This window comes from Camelus bactrianus, chromosome 14, assembly GCF_048773025.1.
Source record: "Camelus bactrianus isolate YW-2024 breed Bactrian camel chromosome 14, ASM4877302v1, whole genome shotgun sequence".
NCBI classification, from domain to species: Eukaryota; Metazoa; Chordata; class Mammalia; order Artiodactyla; family Camelidae; genus Camelus; species Camelus bactrianus.
The window spans coordinates 4,272,877-4,294,718 of NC_133552.1; the positions used below are offsets into that span (position 1 = coordinate 4,272,877).

At 45.3% G+C, this 21,842-nt stretch overlaps 1 protein-coding gene and 1 long non-coding RNA gene across 2 annotated transcripts in view; one reads left to right on the plus strand and one right to left on the minus strand.

The window, feature by feature from the left end:
• Positions 1-7,062, plus strand: part of LOC123615819 (protein POLR1D) — a 36,382-nt gene extending 29,320 nt beyond the window's left edge. The window contains exon 3 of the mRNA XM_074377965.1: positions 6,011-7,062. Coding sequence (XP_074234066.1) covers positions 6,011-6,278 — 268 coding nt within the window. The 3' untranslated portion in view covers positions 6,279-7,062. The remainder of the gene's footprint in view (positions 1-6,010) is intronic.
• LOC123615820 (uncharacterized) lies at positions 12-21,573 on the minus strand. The gene is made up of 4 exons (XR_006723598.2): positions 21,449-21,573; positions 19,018-19,183; positions 11,376-11,514; positions 12-812 (listed from the first exon to the last, which is right to left on the minus strand). It is a non-coding gene; the product is annotated as an uncharacterized LOC123615820 (long non-coding RNA).
• Positions 21,574-21,842: the final 269 nt, after the last annotated feature.

Consider the following 21,842-nt stretch of genomic DNA (forward strand, 5'->3'; position numbering starts at 1 on the left):
TGGGACTAGAGCCCTCCTTTCTTGTCTCTGGCTTAACGCTCGTCCTCCCTTCCGTGGATTATCGTCTGTGAGCGCTTCCTGCCCCTGCCTCCCACATTCCTTTCCTACCCAGTTATGAATGTGACTCAGAGAGCCCCGAGTGAGTTGTCGCTGGGTCACACAGCAGCGCAGTGACCTGTGCTGCTGCAGGAGCAGGAGGCCAAGGACCCGGGCACCGCTATTCACACGCCTGCTGCCCCACCTCGCCTTGTCACACCTGTCACACCTCTGTTCCTCTCAGTCCACAGTCCCCTGAAGAGCATCCCCACACAGATGGCCTGGTATTTATTTCTGCTGCCTGACCCAGAACAATGCCTTACACAGGAGAGAGTCCAATTTTTAAAAATTAAAATTATAGACATTTATGTACAGATACATCAACTATTTTTCATCACTTTTAATTGTAATGCCGGAGACAGAGTGTACTGAAAACCTCCTTGGGCCTCAGGACTGCTGTATGCAGAGTAGTTAAGGATTAACAGTGTTTAATGTGGATTATAACACGATGAAAGAACTTCTCAGGTGGCCACACACTGAGGCACCTGATTGCCAAATTATAAACCGTAGCGCCATGGGTGGGTATGGTGGCTGTGGCACCTTAAACAAGATGAGCTGTAACTGACCACGGCATCAAGAGTGAAAATAGCACCCGGTACCGTGGGGAGCTGGGAGTGCAGCTGTGCTTCTTTCCAGGGCTGCTCCTTTAGACTCACACCCGCGGTCGTGCACGATGGAAGACAAGATGCCTTTTGCTGGCGTAGGACGGGATTTGGCTGTAGAATAAAGGAATGAATTGGGACACATTGTGTGGAAACTGGCTTCCATGATGCCAAGGCTCCTATTCCCCGACCAGAAAAAGAGCCATAATTTCCCACTGCCTGATGTACTTTACAAATCTCCAAGTCACGTGTGTGCGGGGAGTTCTCTGCCTTTGTCCTTGTCCGTGTGAGGCTCTCCTGGGCTCATGAGAGGCCAGCGTCCTCAGCTGACCTGACGCTGCATACGGAACTACTGCGAGGTACCTGGCCCTGGTGACCAGCCTGCTGACAGCTTTTCACCTGCGGTTCCCTTCCCTGCCTGCTCTGGGCCATCTGGTCACATTGCAGGTGCCAGTCTCTCATCTGCTCCTTCCGTCCCAGCTGGGATGGTGCTGGGAGGGGGACTCTGGAGTCAGACCCCCTGCTTCCAGTCCCAGCCCCACGTCCTACTAGCTTGGGACCTTGGCTGAAAAAGCTGCTTCTCTCTTGTCCACGCGTAAGAAGGGTGATGGTGGGGGAGATGAAGTGAGGTGACATGGGTGACGCGACAGCCCCGGGAACTGCTCATAAGTGCTGGGCAGCATCGCCTGCGCTGTTGTTCTCACTGGTGCGGGATTGGGTGTCACTATTTGGTGGGTCACATTCATGAAACTTTTAGAAACCAAAGTGGCAGGTCTAAGTCTGTAGAATGCTAGAAACTCCTACCTCTGTCCTTCAGCAGCAGAGAGACAAAAGTAGTAAAATCAGAAAGAAAAGTTACGTGTATCTTCCCCACTCTGTCCTCTAGGTTTGTTTTTCAGTTTACCATTGTTCATCGGTCCAGTATGGTAACACAGGGAGAAAGCACTTGAGTTTTGCAAATGATGTTATACAGTATGCCTACTCAAGAAAAAGGGGAAGAAAGACGAAACGCTCACAAGCCTGGCCTCTTGATCCATCTGAGTCTCTCCCGTGGCTTTGCAGGACCCTTCATCCCAGCCCCAGGCTGACAGCTTTGGGAGTGAAGGGAGTCGCTTCACCTTTTAGTTTAATGTGCACAGAACGCCAGGTCTGAGTCTGACACGGCTGTCATGAGTACTTTCTAAAGCAGTTTTAACCAGGCTCATTATATTTAGAGTTTTATATCCATTTATGTTGTTAGCGCCTTCAGTCTGGCTCTTCCCACATGAGCTAATATAACTTTCTAAAATAAACCAAAAAGTAGCTAGCCAGGGTGAGAAAGTCGACCTTGTGTGGGTCAGAGCCTCACACAGGGAAGCGGCTGACTGTGGCCTTGTGTGGTCCCACATCTCTGGGCACAGCCAGTGACAGAGCCGGTGCAGATACATTCAGGAGCCACGGCCTGTGGCTTTTGCCTCGATGCTGATATGAAAAAGGCTTTAGGATGGTTGAGTATCCAATGCCAGCTTGTCATGTCTCAAATACAGGAAAAAAAAAAAAAAGATGGCACTAAAAGAGAGCTGAGAAACAAGACAGACAGAGAGCAATGAAGTGAAGTGGTTTCCTAACGTGATGAAGGAGAGAAGAGTCACATACAGAACGTGAGCTGGGAATCTCAAACTGGAAGGGGCCTTCATGATCACCCCCTACTCCAACCTTCAGTGTTGTGTCTGAGGACCAGCTACAAACAGAGTTTACAGATCATTAGGAAGTGCAAATTGTAAGGTCAGAGGTAACACTTAGTAGCCCACTGACCCCGGTACCGATTTGAGATGTCCTAGAAAGTGAAACTTGCAGAGATAGAAGCTGATCCATTTTAAGTACCAAAACTTAAAAATGTTAACCATTTTTATGAAAATGTCTATAAAACATCTTATAAGCTTTTTCTTGATGGCTCAGGGTTTTGTTTTGTTTCGTTTTGTTTAATCTTTTTTTCATTGAGAAACATCAGATATTCTGGTCTATTTTTGATTAACTTATTATCCCCAGTGATTTGAAACTTCATTGTCTTGAGTTTCCATCACGAACAAATCCCTGATATATTAACTTGAGTGCTACATATATTCTTTTTCATGAAGGGAGAGTGAGTAGTAATAATACAGTTCCACAATCCCTTGTTTAAAGCCCTTAGATCCAGGTAAGTTTCTAAATTTAGATATTTCCACAGTTTAGGAAGGTCCTATAGCACAGACGGCGTGCACGACAGATACCCCCAGTGGTACCTGTTCAACACATTGTCGTTTCCTCAGCAAAGTGTATGAATGCTCACCCCAGGTGGGACACAGAAGTGCCCACTGTCAGGTCAGATCAGGTTTGGCTGCCAAATGAGTTGTGGCATCAGAAAAAGAACTTGGTTTTCAGAGGCTTTTAAATTTTGTAACTGTGCTTAAGAAATCATAGACCCATGGGTAACACTTACTGAAGATCTCCTCTATTCCAGGCACTGTGCTACATGCTTTATGCATCTCATTAAATCCTCGCAGCAGGTACATACTTCTGTTATTCCCATTTACAAGTAGAAAACTGACACACAGAGGCACTCAGTAACTCTCCCATCATCACAAAGCTAATTAAGTTGCAGGGCGAGGATGTGTACCAAGGCTGACCTTTACTAAGGGCTTGTGTATCAGGCATTGTCTGGGCACTTTGCACATTCTCCCTCCTTTGATCTGCATCCAACCCTGTAAAATAATCAGTATCATTATCCCCATTTGATAGATGAGAGGCAACAAGGAGATTATTTAACATGCCCAAGGCTCGGTCTGGTAGACAGTATGATTCCAGAGCACGTGTGTATACAACGTCGTATGAGCTTGTAGCAATAAAACAACTGGTGGTGAGATTCAGCAAAATTAATTACCGCATTAGAGGCCACAACCCTCTCTGCTTGTGATGTCTTCAAACATCAGCACTGATGCTACGCTCCTTATACTTCCAACCACTCAGTGTAGGTTTTATAATTTCTTTATATGGGATCATTTACTACATGTCCCTTCACATTTGCCCGCAACCCCCCCACCACTATCTCACTGTCCTGCCTTATTTATTAATGGAGTGTGGGTGAGCACCTGTCAGCATTTCCAAAACGTGTCCTGGCACATTTGGGAGGAGATACTTTCACAGCCCCCTTCTCCCTCCCCGCAAGGAACCCAAGTTCTCTCCAAGCCATCCTTCACTTTTCACCTTGAATAGAATCCTAGCCACAACCAACATTACAAATCACCTCTTTGATGTGAAAAAGAGATGGAAAGGCCAGTGGACTTTGTTGTAGAAAACCATCTAATTCTAGAATAGCTCTCTTGGTCCTGTGTTGAGTCAGTGGGTTCCACTAGCAGCAGGAAGCTAGGAACGCCTCCTCAGACACGCCCCTCACTGTGTGTGAACCCCGCAGCTCTCCAGCCTATGGAGAACTTTGTCCATCTAGGGCAACCACATGGTGTTACAGATGATCTCACATGGAAGATGACAAAATACAGTCGAATTTGCCAGGGGGTTCCAAAAGTTTTAAGATCCTGGGTCATTGTCCCAGCTGGCAATAATCACCTTCCTTACTCATTCAGTCCAGAGAAGAACTGATCGGTTTGACCAGCACTGAGATGACCCACTGCACTGGAAATGCCCCAGAATCCTTCGGAAGCTGGCTGTGTTTCACTGGCTGTTTCTGGCCTGCCACACCCAAGAGAGGCAGGTGGTCCATGGCTTATGACCATGATTTGCTCCTGCAGTAAGCCCTGCGCCACGGCTGGCAAAGAGGGGCATCTCGGCTTCTTCTGTTCTGCGTTGAGGAGGAGTCTCTTCCCGCAGCCTAGCGGTGTCGTGCTGTTTTGTAACACGCTGTGTGTCCTGCTCTTCTGGTTCTTTGCTAAGTTTGCCACTGCAGTGGTTCCAGTGCTGTCACTCAGTCAGTTCTGGAATTCAGTGATAACCTACAAAATCACTGAGGGAAGAGCCCGGACCTCCCTCCTAACTGCACAGAGGGTCCTTGTGCTGTACCTCTGGGAGCTATACATGGCTAACGGCCCCACTGCATCTGCTGCTCTTGTCCCCTTGTCCCTCTGTTGTCCTGAGCATTGAGCATGCGGGCGCACACCACCCCTGAGTCTCATCAGACACTTCCTCTGTCCGTGCTGGCTCAAGAGCTGCTTCTCTGCAGCAGGAGCCACTTTTTTTTTTTCCTCTCTCCTTTTATTTCCAGATTCAGTGCCATTCTGGTTGCCTGAGATGGCCTGACCACCATACAAGGACACTAGGCTGGTGACCACTGACACTTATCTTCCACGGGGCTAGACTGGAAAAATCACTGCAGTGGGGTGCTGGTGGGCTGGTTTTGAGGCATCGCATGGGATTCTCCTCGAATCACAGTTTGATTTAAAGATGGATATTGTGGAATCCTACATTCATTTTTGCTAATACCAGCCACCCTGAGTAACATGATTTGGGGGATCAGTAACCTCCTAAAACAGCCCATCATGTGGCAGACGGCTCAAGGCCAAGAGAAATACTCTGCTTTTCATTTGTGTGGGGTTTTCTAAAATGAAAGAGTTACTAGACTGGAAAAAAAAAAAAGATGAACACTGAATATGTAAGTAGATTTAAGCATGTAAATCAATGATTTAATTAGTGACATGCTTCCTCTTGGGTGAACCTGATTCATGAAGCCGCCGCCCAGAAACTCACCCAGAGGGTGGACGTGTGACTCCTGCTCCCCGACAGAGCACACTCTGAAGTAGAAAGTGCGAGCTTTTTAGAAGGGGAAAGGCAGTGTACTGCCTTGTTAGAGATTCTTCAGGCATTCTGTATTGCTAGGGCAGCTCACTTACACGTGGGATTCAAGACACAGGGGGTATCCTTTTTTGTTCCTCCTGGAGGGAGTTGTTTTTACTCTTCGATATTTAAAAACAAGCCACCACAACCTGAACTCGAAACCCAGATTACAGTCAAATCAGGCATTTGTGGTTTAGAGACGGTATCACATGACTCAGCTCATTCGTATTGCGCTTCATACCTGAACGTATGTTACAGCAGGAAAGTTAGTCCCAACAAGGAGGAAAGGTTGGTCTTCAGAGAAGGTCCCGCCAGTCTGTGTCCGGAGTCCTGAGGGTGCCGGGCGCTCCCCCTTGTGCGCGGAGTTTACACTAGGTGGCGTGCCAGGAAAGCCAAACTCAAACTTGGTTCTGTGCAAGCAGGGTTCTCTGGCGCTCGCTTCGGCCGGTGGTGGGTGCAGCTTTGGGGTCAGTATGTGGTTTGTGAGTGCTTTCTTTTCTCCTCTCCAGGATGAAGTGTCCTCTTGCTGGTACAAATAAAAGATTTCTAATTAACACAATTAAGAACACACTGCCCTCTCATAAGGAGCAAGACCACGAACAAAAAGAGGGCAGTAAGGAGCCCGCGAGAAGCCAGAACCAGAAGGAGGCGAGCCGGCAGAAGCACAGGACGCACCCCTACGAGCAGGGTGCGCAGGCCCGGGGCGCCGCCCGCCGCTCGCCGCCGAGGAAGCGGGGCAGCCCAGAGCGCAGCGGGAAGCGGCCCGGCAAGCGGTGAGGCCTGGGCCCGCGGCTGGTGGCGCAAACACCCACACCCCAGACGGGCTTCCCGGCTGGTCCGCTGTCCTGACCGCAGAAAATCACCCAAGACCCCGAGGGGAGAGGACAAAGGGGCCGCTCTGAAGACGTCTTGGCGAGTCTGAGCTGCTTCCGCGATGTAACACACACGTGTACCGTTTTCCTTCTATCCCTTTGGAAGTTGGTTTCAAAATAAATCCAGAACTTAGTTTCCAGAGATTGTTCAGACTAGTTTCAGTTTTTCTAATGTGCTGCATTTGTGGTTATTTCTCACAATCTCTCTCAAAAAAAAAAAGAAAGAAAGAAAGAAAGAAAGAAACTTGAAAGTCCTACACTTTGCTTTTTTGAGGTGACAAATTAAAATTTTAGAAATCTGTCCAGTAACCATATTTATGAAAAGTTGTAGCCCTCCAAAGGCTGGAAATTTACCAAGAAATTGATGGCTCTGCACCTGTTGGCCTTTATGTAGGAAAATCTCAAAATCCCTTTGAATTTAGTGTTCCTTGTCAATAACCAGAGGTTAAAAATGGGCTCTGTTGTTTCCTTGTTGCATTCTCAGACTCATTCCTGAGATACAACAGTTTTTTCTATATTTAATTTTGGGGGCAATATGTACGTTTTAAGTGGTGCTTTAAAAAGAATCTTCAAAAGTTAAAATAAACCTTATTTTAGTGCTATGCTTTGTTTAGCTAAAGACCTATGATACCACTTTTAGTCTAGCTGTTTCAGAAATCTGAATTTTAAATAAAAGTGTGTTTACAATGCCTTTTTTGTTTTTTCAATATCAGTGTGACTCAGTTTTAACATACAATTACAAACCTTTTGAACCTATATTCTTCCTTTCACACTCAGGAAAATGTCGGCAAGCACCCTCCTCCCCTGTCCACAAAAGGAAGACGAATCTAAGAAGAGTCTGTCTCTCTGTCCATATCCCCCCCACCCCCAAATCTTCCAAAGCAACTGAGCTTATGCCTGGCTGCTCCCAGATAATCAGTCGCTGCAGCCCAGCTCTCTGCTTCCTGGCAGCAGAGAAAACCCTTTCTAAATGCTAGAAAGGAGCATATCCGTAAAGTTAGCTTTGGCAGAAGTTAGAGAAACCAGAACAGATGTGTACCGCTCCTGCCCCGGCCAGTGAGCTCTGCCACACCTGCTCAGTCTGCCCGGACAGGACACAGACCATAGCTGTCCCACTCTCTGCACCCTTCTCCCCCAGGCCCCGGGCCTCACCTGTGACTTCCTACAAACACTCTCCCCTCTCAAACACTCCAAAGGAAGCACTTCGTTCACATGACTACCCAAATCTAGTTATGCATTGGCCTATATCTGTGCTAAATTTGAGATGTTTTATATTTAAATATCTACTAGAAATGGTGGGGTCATGGTTTTTAAAAATTCTTGTTATAATTAAGTAAAATAAAGTTGAGTTGTATCATTTGTCTATGTGCTCCATGTTTAGAGCAAATGGGCAAGTTCATTGTTCTTTAAAGGGAGATGATTATAATAAGCATATATCTTCCAATCGGAAGTAAGGGAAGCTCTCTAGCCTGATCACACTTACCTTTCTCATACAACTGTGTTAAAGGACAAGGGTTCTACAAAACCGTTTTCCCTTTAAAAACCACTTCTGAAATTACTAGAATCTTTAAAACTTTCATCAAGAGCAAATTATCCATTCATATTCCACCTCTCCACAGTAGATGTTAGGGAGAGTCTGTCCTTAGATACACACACCAGCTACTTTGTGCTTCTGCGGTTAAGGTACTGGCATCGCTGAGTGTCCATCCACCTCGGTGTCAGTGGCCAGCGTCCAGCAGAACTGTACTGAGGGAATCACACAGCCCAGGATGGGAAGTGGAGGACTTGAATTTCAGCCCCACCTCTGCCGTTGGCTCACTGTGGCACCTTATCTGGGCCACTTCCCTGCACCCCGTATCCTCCTCACCTGCAAACTAAGGTGTTTGTGCTGAGTCTCCAGTTTTAAAACAAGTAGAGACAGAAGGGCACGCGTTAGCCCTAAGCTCAGGGACTGCATTTCGTGCCTCCACTCAAACACGCAGCAGGAGTTAAACACAAACGTGATTTTGCAAAATTCACTTTCTGTTTTGCCTCATCTTAGAAAACATAGCCTCTAAGAAAAGTGAATGAGAAGCCATAGTCTCTGCCTTGTCCCGTCCCCTGCTGGTGGCTAGTCTTTCTGAACAGCCCAGACACGAAGGGAGTGCAAGCCAGGTAGGTAGTTTTACCAAGAGCAGGCTACGTACTAAGGACGTTTCCTCAGGTCTGATTCTGGAAGGTGGTCGTGCAGTTTTTAATTTCTCTTGTGATTTTTCTTTTGGCGGGGTGGATAGATCTGCCTCAAATCTACATAGTGGGATTTATCATTCTTTCACTGATTATTGATGTGATTAGCATGCTCGCCTATGTTTATATTATTTCATAATATCTGTCACCCCTAGAAGTCATGCCGCTGTCCTTGGATCATAAAGAGTATCTGGTAGGTAATCAGTGATTGTTTAATAGATGTTACCTGCGGTGAATTTCTGATAAAGTTCGCCTTGCCACTTTCCTAAGGAGTGTTCAACCCATAAGGATTCTCACCACAAGGTATCATAGGCTACAATGGAAACCGTGGACAATAACATTTTTTGTGTCACCTATGGGCAAACATGGGTGGCCCTTTTCTCCCCAGCTTTATTCAGATATTCAGTATCTGACATATAACACTGTGTAAGTTTAAGGTGTGCAATATGATGATTTGATGTAAGCATATATTGTGAACTAATTACCACAATAAGGTTAGTTAACACATTCATTACCTCACAGTTACGTGTGTGTGTGTGGTGAGAAATTTAAGACAGGCCTTTTAAAACCCTGTGTCCATATGGTTATCTTACAACCCTATGAGGAAGGTGCCATCACTCCCATTTTACAAATAAGGAAACTGAGAAGCATTTAATAGACTGCCCACGGTCACAGAAGTGGCAGAAATCCTATCTGAAGCCAGGACTGTCTGAATCAAAAACCTACGTTCTTTCCTCTACCTTATGCTGAACTTTGATCCAAACTCAGCTCCCTCAAAACACAGGACCAGGATGTCTCAATGTATATATGTCCCAAGGAGTCCCAGTTTAAGAACCTAAAAACCTTTTATAACCAATGCACTTCATTGGTTAAAATTTACTCCCAGAGACCTGAATGCAGAAGCTCCGTGCAGGCGACATTTGCACTGGGGCAGTGCCTCCCCATAGGACACTTCAGACAGCTGCCTAAATCCAAGACAAAAACTCTCACCGTTCTGTTGTTTAAGCAGTTAAATGGCAGCTGATGGACTGGAAACTCAACTCTCCATGTGAAGCACATATTTCAGGTTACTTCACATTTAACCTTTTTTCCACCCACAAAAATAGCAAGATTTAGGAGTTTAAAAGTCTTAGAGTCAAGGCCTCTTTGGTACTATACACAACATCCTCTGATCCAAGGAAAGTACACTGCCTCTACCTCGACCCTCCTTGGAAAGGTGTGTCACAGATCACAGCCTGAGCCCTGCCCTGTGGCTCATCTGAGTCTAGATAATGAGGAGACTTTGCCAAATGGAAACACTTGTTCTCATTCTGGAAAAGACTGCAGAGAAACAGGCTCTCACACACACAGGAACACATCAAAAAGTAAGTAAATTAATTAATGAATCCACATTAAACTGGCATGACAATGCAGTAAACAGGATTCAGAGGAATTTCATAAATAAATCATTTTTACTTGGGTTGCTATAAATCTCAGGAGAAAGCCTTGGGCATTATGAAAAGGACAATAAGTAAAAACTTAGACTTGGAAGCATTATTAATAGTTGATTATATGAGCGACTTCTTCCATCTATTTAACCCTGTAATTTTCACTGTTGGTTTATATAACTTATAAAAATTTCCTAAGTGAGACAGAAACTCCAGATGTAACGTATTTTATAAAATACCAGAGGGAGATGTTTCTCCACCAGATGAACGTATAGCCTGCCTTCCACAGTGGTCCCCTGTCTTTCCTGTTTTTTCTCATTTATTCCTCTGGTGTAGTCCTCTCAAAATGAACTAGTCTATACTGTCCAATTACGAACCTCTGTTTAGTCCAAATTATACATCCATCAGTCTGATGGATAGTCTTTCAAAGCTCAATGTCAGTCTACAAAGGTAAACCAGCAAGACTGGTCTTTAATCCTATATCCCACAGGGAGAGCAAACCGTCCATTCTCACTCACTCAGTAAACACAGAGCCAAACACTGCGACAAACACACGCTGGGCCCAGACCTGAGCAGTTCAGCTCCTGTCCTCCAAATCTGCCAGGCCACGTTCACGTCTTCCAAACGGAAAGGTGCAGAGTATTTGCGCAGCACAAGATTTGCTTCCTAAAACTATTCTGGCCTCACCTGCAGGTATCCAAACTTCCTGCAGGAAGCAGCTGGTGGCCGTTCACCAGCACAAACGCAGCACAGACGCTTTCAATTTCATTCTTTAAGAGAAATTTTTCATTTGGATGAGTTCTAATAATATGTAGGTATCTAATGAATCTTCCAAGTCTGTATGTGTTTCAAAATGTATATATATAATCAGCTCATGTAAAACTATTAGAAACACACAAGGAACAGAGTAAAAATTTGGCAGAAGATGAAATACTGACAAAATTAAACACCTAATGAGCATATGAAAAAATATCTCACCGGTAAACAAAAAACGCAAATTAAAATGACTTTCTCACCTTTCAAGTTAGCAGTTTTAACTAAGTAATTGTGTGACAAGTGTGGTGATACAAATACTCTCCAAAAGACAATTAGTGAGTGGATAAAATGGCTCAAATTTCCAGGAGGCTTTAAAATGTCCTCTTTTGTTAACAAAAAACCCTGCTTCTAAGAGTTTCACAGTTAGATTCTGTGTTCAATTTGGTATATATCCTTATCGAGATATTTGCTAAAATAATCTCTTCTCAGTACTTGACTTTCTGTTCATGCCCTTGTTTTAATGATTTTGCTTTAGAGCTCTACCAACAAACTTAGCAATAATATCAATGTAAAAAGGTAAATAAATCACAAACCTCTTTTCTCAGATGTTAATTACGTTCATTTTCCCCACATTCCCTCGTAGGCCGGACCACACGCTATAAAGCTGGGGTGGTCTTTTGCAGGATGCGGTGTTTGCTCTGAATTAGTGACCAATAAATTGTTCTTCATCTCCTAAAGCCAGAACACAAGAGGAGGATGTGGAAACTCACAAAATTTAAATTAATACTTCACTCTCAAAAACATGTGCTCCCTTAGCTCTGAATCTCTGAGCTCTGCAGGTCTGATCTAGTGCCCCGTGGAGAAAGAGTGCTTGATACACCTGGGGTCATGGTAGTGGTTCCACCGAGATGGAAGTCAGGACTACCCAATGGCAATTTCAGCCTCCTCTTAAACCACTGGGAGTTTGACCAGGAAGATTAAAAGAAAATTGGCACCAAATCTTGAAACTGTTGGAAGCTTAGGAGGACTCCTGGTCCACCTCTGTGAGTGACCACACTCAGGGGTAAAGGTTAGTGGAAGCCTAATAACACTGCACACGGTCGTGGCCACGTGGGCCAAGTCAGGCCAAGTCCACACAGTGCCTTCACGTGAGTGAGAGCAAGTTGTGTTGTGTACTTTCCACTGCTGAAGTCTGTGATGCCTCGGCCAGCTAAGTACAAGCTGGATTCTGCCCTGATTCGTACCCTCAGCTGGGAGCCCTGTTTAGGGTTCCATCACTTAGGGTTCCAAGCAGCAGCCCTGCCAAGGACTCAGACAGCTCATGAATGAAGGTCTAGGTTATCCCACTAGACAAAGAGCCCTGACCAGCTAAGGTGCTGGCTAAAGGCAACTGGACCATGGAATGAGCAGCGGAGGACAGAAATAAGAAATACCAGCCATACTGTCATGACTGGTTGAAGAAATAAAGATTATATCTTTTGACGATTTAAATGAGTTTTCCATCTCTTTCCTCTTCCTTTCCCTCACAATTATATACACAATGTCTTGGCTGTAGTTTGACTTTCCCTTGAGTCTACAGAAGTGAGTGAGCACTGAGACAGAGCTAGAAGTAGAGTGAAATCAGGTGGCGATCCTGGAGCCCAGGGGCCTCGTGACGTCACTTCCAGAAGCAGTGGTTGGGTGTGACGCTAGTTTTCCTTTTGGTAAAGTGAGTGGGTCTGTATGTATGACAGCACCACTGGATAGACGGATATTTTTGGAACTGTGTGTGTCTGCATGATCTCAGTGTGGACTAGAATGACTTTCTCTCCTCGGAACCTCTTCCTGCTCTTCCATTTGGAACAGATTCTTGTCCGGCCATTGGTGTGCTCACATGAGCCAGGCTATGCCAATCAAACAGACTACTTCAACTCTGAAGCCAAAAAAGATTCATCCAAGCAGGGGACCTGACCAAAGCAGGTGCAGATTAGGCTAATAAAGTCTGAACAGAAACCTACAGAACTTGGAATCTGAACAGAAACCTACAGAGAAGGCACGGGGAGCTGCAGTCATCAGATAGTCCTGTGTTCCTGCTTCTAAGTTCCCCAGAGAACCCTCGTCCTGTCTTTCCCCAAGCGTGGCTGTGAAGCTGTTTGTCAGTATTCTTCCAATAAATTCCCTTTGTGCTTTAATTCACTGTGCAGGCGTCTACTGCTTGCAACCAAGGAACCTTAGCTACTGCAACTATGCAAGTATAAAAGAAAAGAAAAAGAAGCTCCCAGATAGACGAAGTGAAATAGCAAAGAGAGAATGGTGTGTATAGCATGTTACAGTCTGTGCAAGAAAATAAGACAGCCTTGCCTGGGCATGGAATATCTTTGGACATGGCCGTATTCAAGAAACTGCAAGCAGAGTGGGGGGACTGGAGTGGAAGGCAGGCCTCCTTTTTTACTACTGTACCTTTTTTGAAAATCAAACCATGTACATTGTTTTGAAAATAATTATTTTGTTTTAAATAAAAGAATTAAGTAGATATACGTGCACTGTTATGGAAATGATAAAATGTTACGTAAAAAAAGCAAGCTGCAGCACTTTAAGAAAAATATGATCTCATCTGTGTATGGCTCTTGAGAGGGAGAGAGGGAGGGAGAGAGAGAGAGGGAGACAGAGTGTGTATGTATGTTTGTATATGTGTGCACACACGTGCATATCTGTGTGGAAGGGTGTGGGGTAGTTTATATACCTAGAAAAGCATCTGGAACTATACCTATCAAACTGACAGTAATAAACACAATATTCAACAGAGAAAAATGGAAAGCTCTTCCTCTAAGATCAGGAGCAAGACAAGGATGCCTGCTATCACCACTCTTTATTATTCAATAGAGTACTGCAAGTCCTAGCTAGAGCAATTAAACAAGAAATAAAATGCAACCAAATTGGAAAGGGAGAAGCAAAGCTGTTGCTGTTTGCAGATGATGTGATCCTGTATACAGAAAACCCCAAAGACTCAACCAAAAAACTGCTGGAACTAATAAAATTCTTCAGGTAAGTTGCAGGATACAAAATCAACATACAGAAATTAGTTGCATTTCTATACCCTCAGGATGAAACATCTGAAAAAGAAATAAAGAAAACTATCCCATTTATGATAGCATCAAAAATAAATAAAATACTTAAGAATACGTTTAATCAAAGGAGTGAAAAGATTTGTATAATAAAAAATACAAGGCTTTGGTGAAAGAAACTGAAGAAAACACAAACAAATGGAAAGACATTCTATGTTTATGGATCAAAATAACTAATATCGTTAAAATGTCCATACTAACCATAGCCATCTATAGATTCAAAGCAATCCCCACCAAAATGCCTCTGGCATTCTTTAAAGAAATAGAAAAAAACAATCCCAAAATTTGTATGGAACCACAAAAGACCTTGAATTGCGACAGCAGTCCTGAGGGAAAAAGATAAAGCTGGAGGTGTCACACTTCCCAATTTCAAACTACACTGTGAAGCTACAGTAATCAAAACAATATGGTACTGGCACAAAAACAGACACACAGAACAATGGAACAGAATACAGAGCCTAGAGTTGAATACCTACTCATACAGTCAACTAACATTCAACAAGGGCGCCAAGAGCACCCAATGGGGAAAGGATAGTTTCTTCAACGAGTAGTGCTGGGGAAACTGGATAGACATATGCAGAGCAATGAAATTGGATCTCTATCTTACACCACTCACAAAAATTAACTTGAAATGGGTCAAAGACCATAAGGGATAAGACTGAGACTATAAAACTCCTAGAAGAAATGTAGAGAAGTCCCTTGACATTCATGATGGCAATGATTTTTTGGATACCACATCAAAAGCACAAACAACAAAAGCAAAAATCAGCAGGGACTACATCAAACTTAAAAGCTTTTGCACAGCAAAAGAAACAATTAACAAAATTAACAATTAACAAAAAGGCAGCCTACAGAATGGGAGAAAATTTTTGCAAACCATATATCGGATAAGGGGTTCATACCCAAAATATATTAAAAAATTCAAATTACTCAAAATCAAAAAAAGCAAACAATCCAATCCAAAAAATGGGCAGAAGAATTAAATAGATATTTTTCTAAAGAAGACACCCAGATGGCCAATAGGTACATGAAAAGATGCTCAGCATCACTAAGCATAAGGGAAATGCACTGCAGCATATGAAGAAACATCTATTTATTAAAAAGCAAATAAAATTTGGTAAGAACAGGGAGAGTCTGTGGTATTTTAAATCAAAACCACTCACTTCCTCTTCCCTCCCAGCTCAGAGAGACAGAAATGCCACTCTAGAATTCTGCAGCCAAGAACACGGCCTCGTGTTGCCCCCATTCCCAATGGACGAGCGTTCTCCCAGAGGGGTAGGATGCCAGCATTTCTCCTCCTGTCCCCAGCTACCTGCTGCTGAGACTAAGTTCTGAGCAAGTGTGGCCAAGCGGTTGGGCTGCTTTCTCCCACCTAGTTCCCACCGGTGACCACGGCTCTACCTTGGGCACAGTGCCACTGAGAATTCCGAGTCCCTGATCGCCCTTGCCCTGGCTTTAAGACAGTGGTTCCATGTCAAGAAGACCTGACAGTATGTCCCCACTCCACCTCATGCTCAGTTCATAAGGTGCGGGTATAACTCAGAGAAAAGCACACCATTGCCCATACCACCCCCCAGCTCCAGAGCCCCGACCCAGAGATCTTACCTGGTGGAAGAAGGAGACCATAAAATAGACAGCGCCTAATCTCTTCCCAAAGAAACTGACTTTCTTTGCAACAGAACATGGGGAAGTTCAAGCCTAATGCACTCTGAAACAGCAGAGGTTGTGGTGAAAGACAACTGGGAGGATACTGGTAGATTTGTGGAAGAGACAGGCTAAACTGAAGACTGCCAGTTCGCAGGAGAGAACTAGGGGAAAAAACACCTGTGAGTAGCTCTCCTGGCTAAGAATAAACATTGAACACTGACTGTAGGAACTATTTCTTCAGAGAAGCTAGAATTCGATTGGTTTGGTCTCTGGAACAATTGATGCCTCAGGGCATTGTTGAAAACAATAGAGCAATTATCCCACAATTTGTGGAGTTTAGCAGTTAGGCGTGATCAAGGAAAAGACAGCTAAGAAGAGCCCTGTCAAAATAATGCCATCCAGGTGGCTGTGGGCACACCCAAGGCTGCACACCCTTACGTGAGAAGCAACACTTGAGGCTCAGCACTGTGTGTCTGGCTGTGTGTGTCTGGTAGTGTGTATGTGTGTGATAAATAGACTTCACTGAAATAAAAGCTTGTCCCTAGACAACTAATCAAGCAAATGGGAAAGGGGTACCAGAACCCAGAATTACTGGGTTAATTAATTATAGATTATCTAAGATGATCAATTTCCAATAAAAATGTATGAGACATACAAAGAAAAATATGGCTCATACACTCGGGGGAAAAAAAGCAGACAACAGAAAGTGCCTGTAAGAGTGACCAGATACTGGACTTAATAGATGGAGACTTCAAAGTAGTTATAAAAATGTTCAAAGAACTATTGGAAACCATGATTTACAAAATATAGGGAGGTATGCTGATAATATTACATCAAATAAATAGTATCAATAAAAAGATAAAAATTATTTTAAAAGAACCAAATAAAAATTCTGGAGTTGAAAAGTATAATAACAGAAATGAAAAATTAACTAGAGGGGCTCAACTTCTTGTAGAAGAAGGAATTAACATACTTGAAGATAGTTTGATAGAGATTATGCAATCCAAAGGGCAAAGAGAAAAAAAAAAAGAATGAAGAAAGATGAACAGAGCCTCAGGAATTGTGGGACACCACCAAGCACACCAACATACATGCAGTAGATGCCCCAGAAGAGGAGAGACAGAAAGAAAAAACATCTAAAGAAATAATGGCTGAAAACATGCCCAGTGTGTTGAAAAACACTAACCCACACATCCAGGAAGCTCAACCAATTCCACAAAAAGATCCACAAATAGACATAACATAGTAAAAAAAAAAAAAAAAAAAAAAAGCTGAAAGCCAGATACAAGGCGAAAATCTTGAAAGTAGCAAGAGAAGAATGACTTACCGAACAGATGAGTTACACACAGATTGATAGGAATTATGCTCCCTGCATCTTTCAAGCCTTTGGTGGTAGCACTCACCCCTGAAATTCCACTCAGGGATTCAGTACGACTTCTGTTTATTTTTGGAAGGTAAGGACAATTCCCGGTTCTTCCACTTGGTTGTTCCTACCATAGTAACTCTTACGCCATGGGTCACAAAGCCAACGTGGGAATCTGCCAGCTGTCAGGTATGTCTGTTCTAAGTACTCGGTCAGGAACAGGGTAAACAGTAAGACAGGTTTATGGACCCACAGCATCAGCTGGGAAAAGCACTCAGCAAAGTTCTGTTGACCACCTCATCCCTATAAACCTCCGCTGTCATTGGTGGGCTGCAGTGGAGTTCTGGGTCCCAGGGAATTAGCCAATGTCCAGAATTCCTGGAAAGTGGGTACTTCTCTTTTGCTGGTGTACACTTATTCTAATAAATGGCAGCAGGTCCTTTGGGAGAATACTAGGAGGAAGCAGTGGAGGATGTATTCCTTCTTCAAGGGCGTCAGTCCTGTTGCTTTTTTAGGCTTAAGTTTACTGAAGAATAATTTACATACAATAGAATTGACTTTTTAAAAGAGTACAGTTCAACAAACTTTGACAGATACTGATAATCGTGTACTACCACCATGATTAAGAACCAGCAGGGTTTTTAATGTCAGCTGACAAACTCATCCCAAAATTGTAAGGCAGAGCCAAGCTCCAGAAATTAACGTGACAATTCTGAATCAAGAAGAGCATGACAATTTTGTCCTACCAGATATGAAAACTTTGATGACTGAACTTTAGAAGTAAATACCATGTGAAACTGTGCAGATATAGGTCGACTAATGGAACAGAATAGAGTCCAGAAAAAGACTCAGCCCTTTAGGGAAACTCTATGTATGACAGAGATGGCATTAAAAATCAAAGAGGGAAGTATGAACTATTCAGACAGTAAAAAACATTTTTTAAGAAAAAATCCTGGCATCCCAATCCTTAGGATCCCTAGAAAATTTGCAGAGATGGCAATCTCCTGATTTTTTTTTAAGGCAGATTTCCATCCTTCAGGTTGCATATGCCCATAAACCTCCAATTGTTATCTATATGGGAAAATCATGGTCCCTACATCTCTACGACATACTGATACATATTCCAGATGGATTAAAAATTTAAATGGAAAAAGCAAACTTTACAGTCTTAAGAAGAAAATATAACCTACAGGTAGAGAAATATTTTGACTTTTTTTAAAAAAAGGACAAATTATAGGGTATTTATAAATGTGAACTCATTATAACTTTAAACTGCATAACAAAAGACACCATAAGCAAAGTCTAAAGACAAACCACTGCATCTGCTTCTGTGAAATCTGAGTAGTTGTACTTTTCCCTATTCCTCTCATTAAGTACGAATACAAACTCTGGATATTAGATATAAAACAAGTGTGACAAGACTCTAAAAGGTGAAGGAGGCAGACTTGACAAGGACCCTGGAACCCAAGGAACAACATGATAATGAGTTCCTGGGTTTTCTTTTCGCCTCATACATCCCCAACTTGGAGCTGAAGAAGCCAGCTATCGGGAAACACCAACAGTGCAGACTCAGTAAGCTGCAGTCCCCCACCCCCACCCCCACCCCCTCCCTGCGCCAATAAAAGCCTGCTCTCTGTAGCCAAGACAAGGAACATTTCAGTCTAAGAATACAGACAACTTTTAGACAATAACTGCTCCACTCTAGCTACCACCACAGGATAAACTGTGGGTCTACCCGCCCCAATGCCAGCAAAAGCTGAGTGGAAAGCCTAGAACCCCATCCTTGCGAGGCTGACATGGGCACCCCGACACCCTCACCAGGGTGGGGTCAGAGAGGCCAATTAGGGAGCTGGGGCTTCCATCTTCACTAGGTGGTAAGGAGCCCTGAGCCCCCCTTGGCACGCCGGCAGTGTCACTGGAGACCACGTGGGAGTCTGGACTTCCACTGCACCTGCTGAGACGGTGTCACAGCAGAAGCCTAACAAAGCCAGAACTCTCATCCTCACACAGCAGTGACGCTGGGTGACAATGGAAGTCAAGTAAGAAAACTGTGACTCTGCCAAACCCATTAACAACTCCCAGGAAATAAAAACATAATCTGGCTAATAAATAAAGACTGACCGTTTTTTCGTTTTCCTTTGTGCTTAGTCTACTTTCACTGGCTCACAGGGCACTGCATGCAGAGGACTTGCATCCGGAATTTCAGACCAGGGTTCCTTATGCAAAATGGCTGCACCCACATCTCAGCTCAGCAGCCATGTGCAGACACTCTGCCCCGGCCCTGGATCTAGAGTGTGAGACACAGAGGAGAAAAAATCAGAGGATAAAAAGGCCCAGAATCAAGCCCACCTACTAGCTGTTGCCCTCCAATGTCAGCAGGTTGGCAGGTGGACTACCCACCCACAGAGACTCTTGAATCCAGTGAGTGACTCCTGGCCCCCACCAAGACACAGCAAGTCAATCAGTGCCCCATATGCACACAAGAGGGTCACTGGAAAAGAGAACACACTCTTTGCCCCCAAAGGTGGATGGAAATGGTAGATCCCAGCCACCACCCTCAAAGGCAGATGGTCCAAACAGATGAAGAATGACGGGGTCAGGGGTCTCCTGCACCAGCATTCCAGTTGACCCCCAAAGAGCCCCGATTGACACTGGATACGGGGGAAAGGCTGTCGATCCTCAGTCAACGCTGGTGCCACTTACTTGGTCCTAAGCACCAGCCCAGGCAAACTCGGTCACAAGAGTTGTGAAATAATGGGGTATCAGGAAGGGCCCAAGAACAGGCGTTAGAGCCACTGGAATGTGAGCTGGATGGCCACTGGCTCACTCAGTCCTTCTGTGCGTCCCTAAATGCTCACACCCTGCTCGAAAGAGGTATCTTACGTAAATCGGAGCCTGCGATCCACCTAACGGGAGACCAACTGGAGACCGGTGTGCCTGAGATGAGGGCACACGGTGATCCTGTTACTGACTGAGGACAAACCTCCCCGGACAGAGCAAGTCGACCTCCCCAGAGTAAACCCCGAGGTTGGGTCTAGGAACAGCTGGGACGAGCTTCAGGAGCCAGTCCCGTGAGAGTCCATCTAAAACCTGGACATTCGTGGCCCAACAGAAAACAGCACCCTCTCCATCGGGAGGCCTTGTTGGCCCTGCCCCTGTTATACGGGGCCTAATTGACCAGGGCCTCCTTCGGCCAGGCCAGTCAGCCTGTAATACCGCCACTTTCCCCATTAAGAAACCCAGTGGGGAATACTTGGTGGTACAGGACCTCAGGGCAGGAATGAAGCCACCAAGGATACACATCCAGTGGTCCCTGATCCCTGCACCCTGCTGGCCACTCTGCCGTCACCAGGGCCTGATGTCTGTATTAGATTTAAAAGATGCCTTCTTCTGTATTCCATTAGCCCCAGAGTCAGAAGAAATTTTTCTTTTTGAGTGGCAGGACCTAAACACGCAACAAAAACAGCAACACTGCTGGACAGTCCGGCCCCAAGGGCTCAAACACCCCCATCTCTGGGGAAACTTCAGCTAAAGACCTAAGAGACCTGCATCTGGAGGAGGGGACCCTCCCTCAGTGTGCATTCCAATCGCGAGCCCCAGTAAGGCCACCTCCGAACCATCCTGCAGATAAACGGTATAAGGTGTCCAAGAAAAAGCTCAAACGTCACAAACTGGGCTTCGTTCTCACAGAAGATCAGAGAAGCCCACCCCAGGAAAGGGAAGAAGCCATTTGCAGCCCCGCCCCTCCTAGAACTGGAAGACAGCTTAGGGGTTCCTGGGGGTGGTGGGGTTTTGCGCATCTGAATCCCTAACTGTGGTCTAATGGCTCGGTCTCTATATGAAACGTTGGAAGGGAAGGGTGATGATCCTTTTGAAGGGGTTTTTCAAGAACTAAAGAAGTAGTTACTTCAGGTCCCTGTCCTGGCCCTCCCAGATCTGGCTACTTCGATACAGATCTGGGAGGCCATGAGTGGGTGTTTAATGAACATGGGCGATATTTCCTCCCCAGACCGCAGCTCGTCAAGCCGTCAAGCCGTGAGCTCAGCACAGGAGGGAAGCCCTATACAACCGCTAGTTGAGGTCTTGGAAACACCTGGCAGAAAAAGCATAATCAGTCCGAGAGGTGGGCCACGCCCCACCCGCTCAATGAACAACCCAAACACCTGACGCCCCAGAGCACCCCCCCCCACCCCCAGATAAGGCCCATTCGGAACACAGGGACACGTCCTGGGGAAGACTGGCAGGCTGATTTCACTGTCATGCTGAGAGCAGCTGGAAGTTTCAGGTGTCTCTTGGTGCTGGTGGACGCTTTTTCTGGGCGGACAGGAGCACCCCCTGCTAGGGCTGTGACGGCAGCTCCAGCGGCTTAGGCGTGGCTAGGAGTGACCGCTCCTCCGCCCGCGGCTGTGGCACCAGCAGGAAGCAGTCAAGGAGACGGGCACCCCCTCAACAGCGAGAAGCAGGACAAACGGCAGAGGACGGGTTTGTCACCGGCAAAGCCCCTTAACAATTTCCAAGGAATAACAGAATCTGGGTAATAAAAAAGTCTAACCTTGTTTCTTTTTTCCTTGCGCTGGGTCTAATTTCACTGGCTCACAGGGGGCCGTGTGTGGAGCCCTCACACCCAGCACTTCAGACCAGAGTTCCGGGTGCCAAACGGCTGCGCCCACACCTCAGCTCAGGGCCGTGTGCAGAGACGCTGAGCACGACACTCAACCCAAGTTGGAGGCGGGCCTTGAGCTGAGACGCCCGGCCGGGCACTGGGCCTGAGCGTGAGCGGGCCCAGCTGCGCCTCCGCGCAGCCCCGCGAGAACCCCGCCCTCCCCGCGAGAACCCCGCCCTCCCTGAGAGGCAATCCCTATGAAGCAGCCCCGCCCCCGGGGCTGTCAGGCAGAGCCTTGCTCTAGCATGCGAGCTCGCACCTCTTCATTCTTTAATCAAAGAAT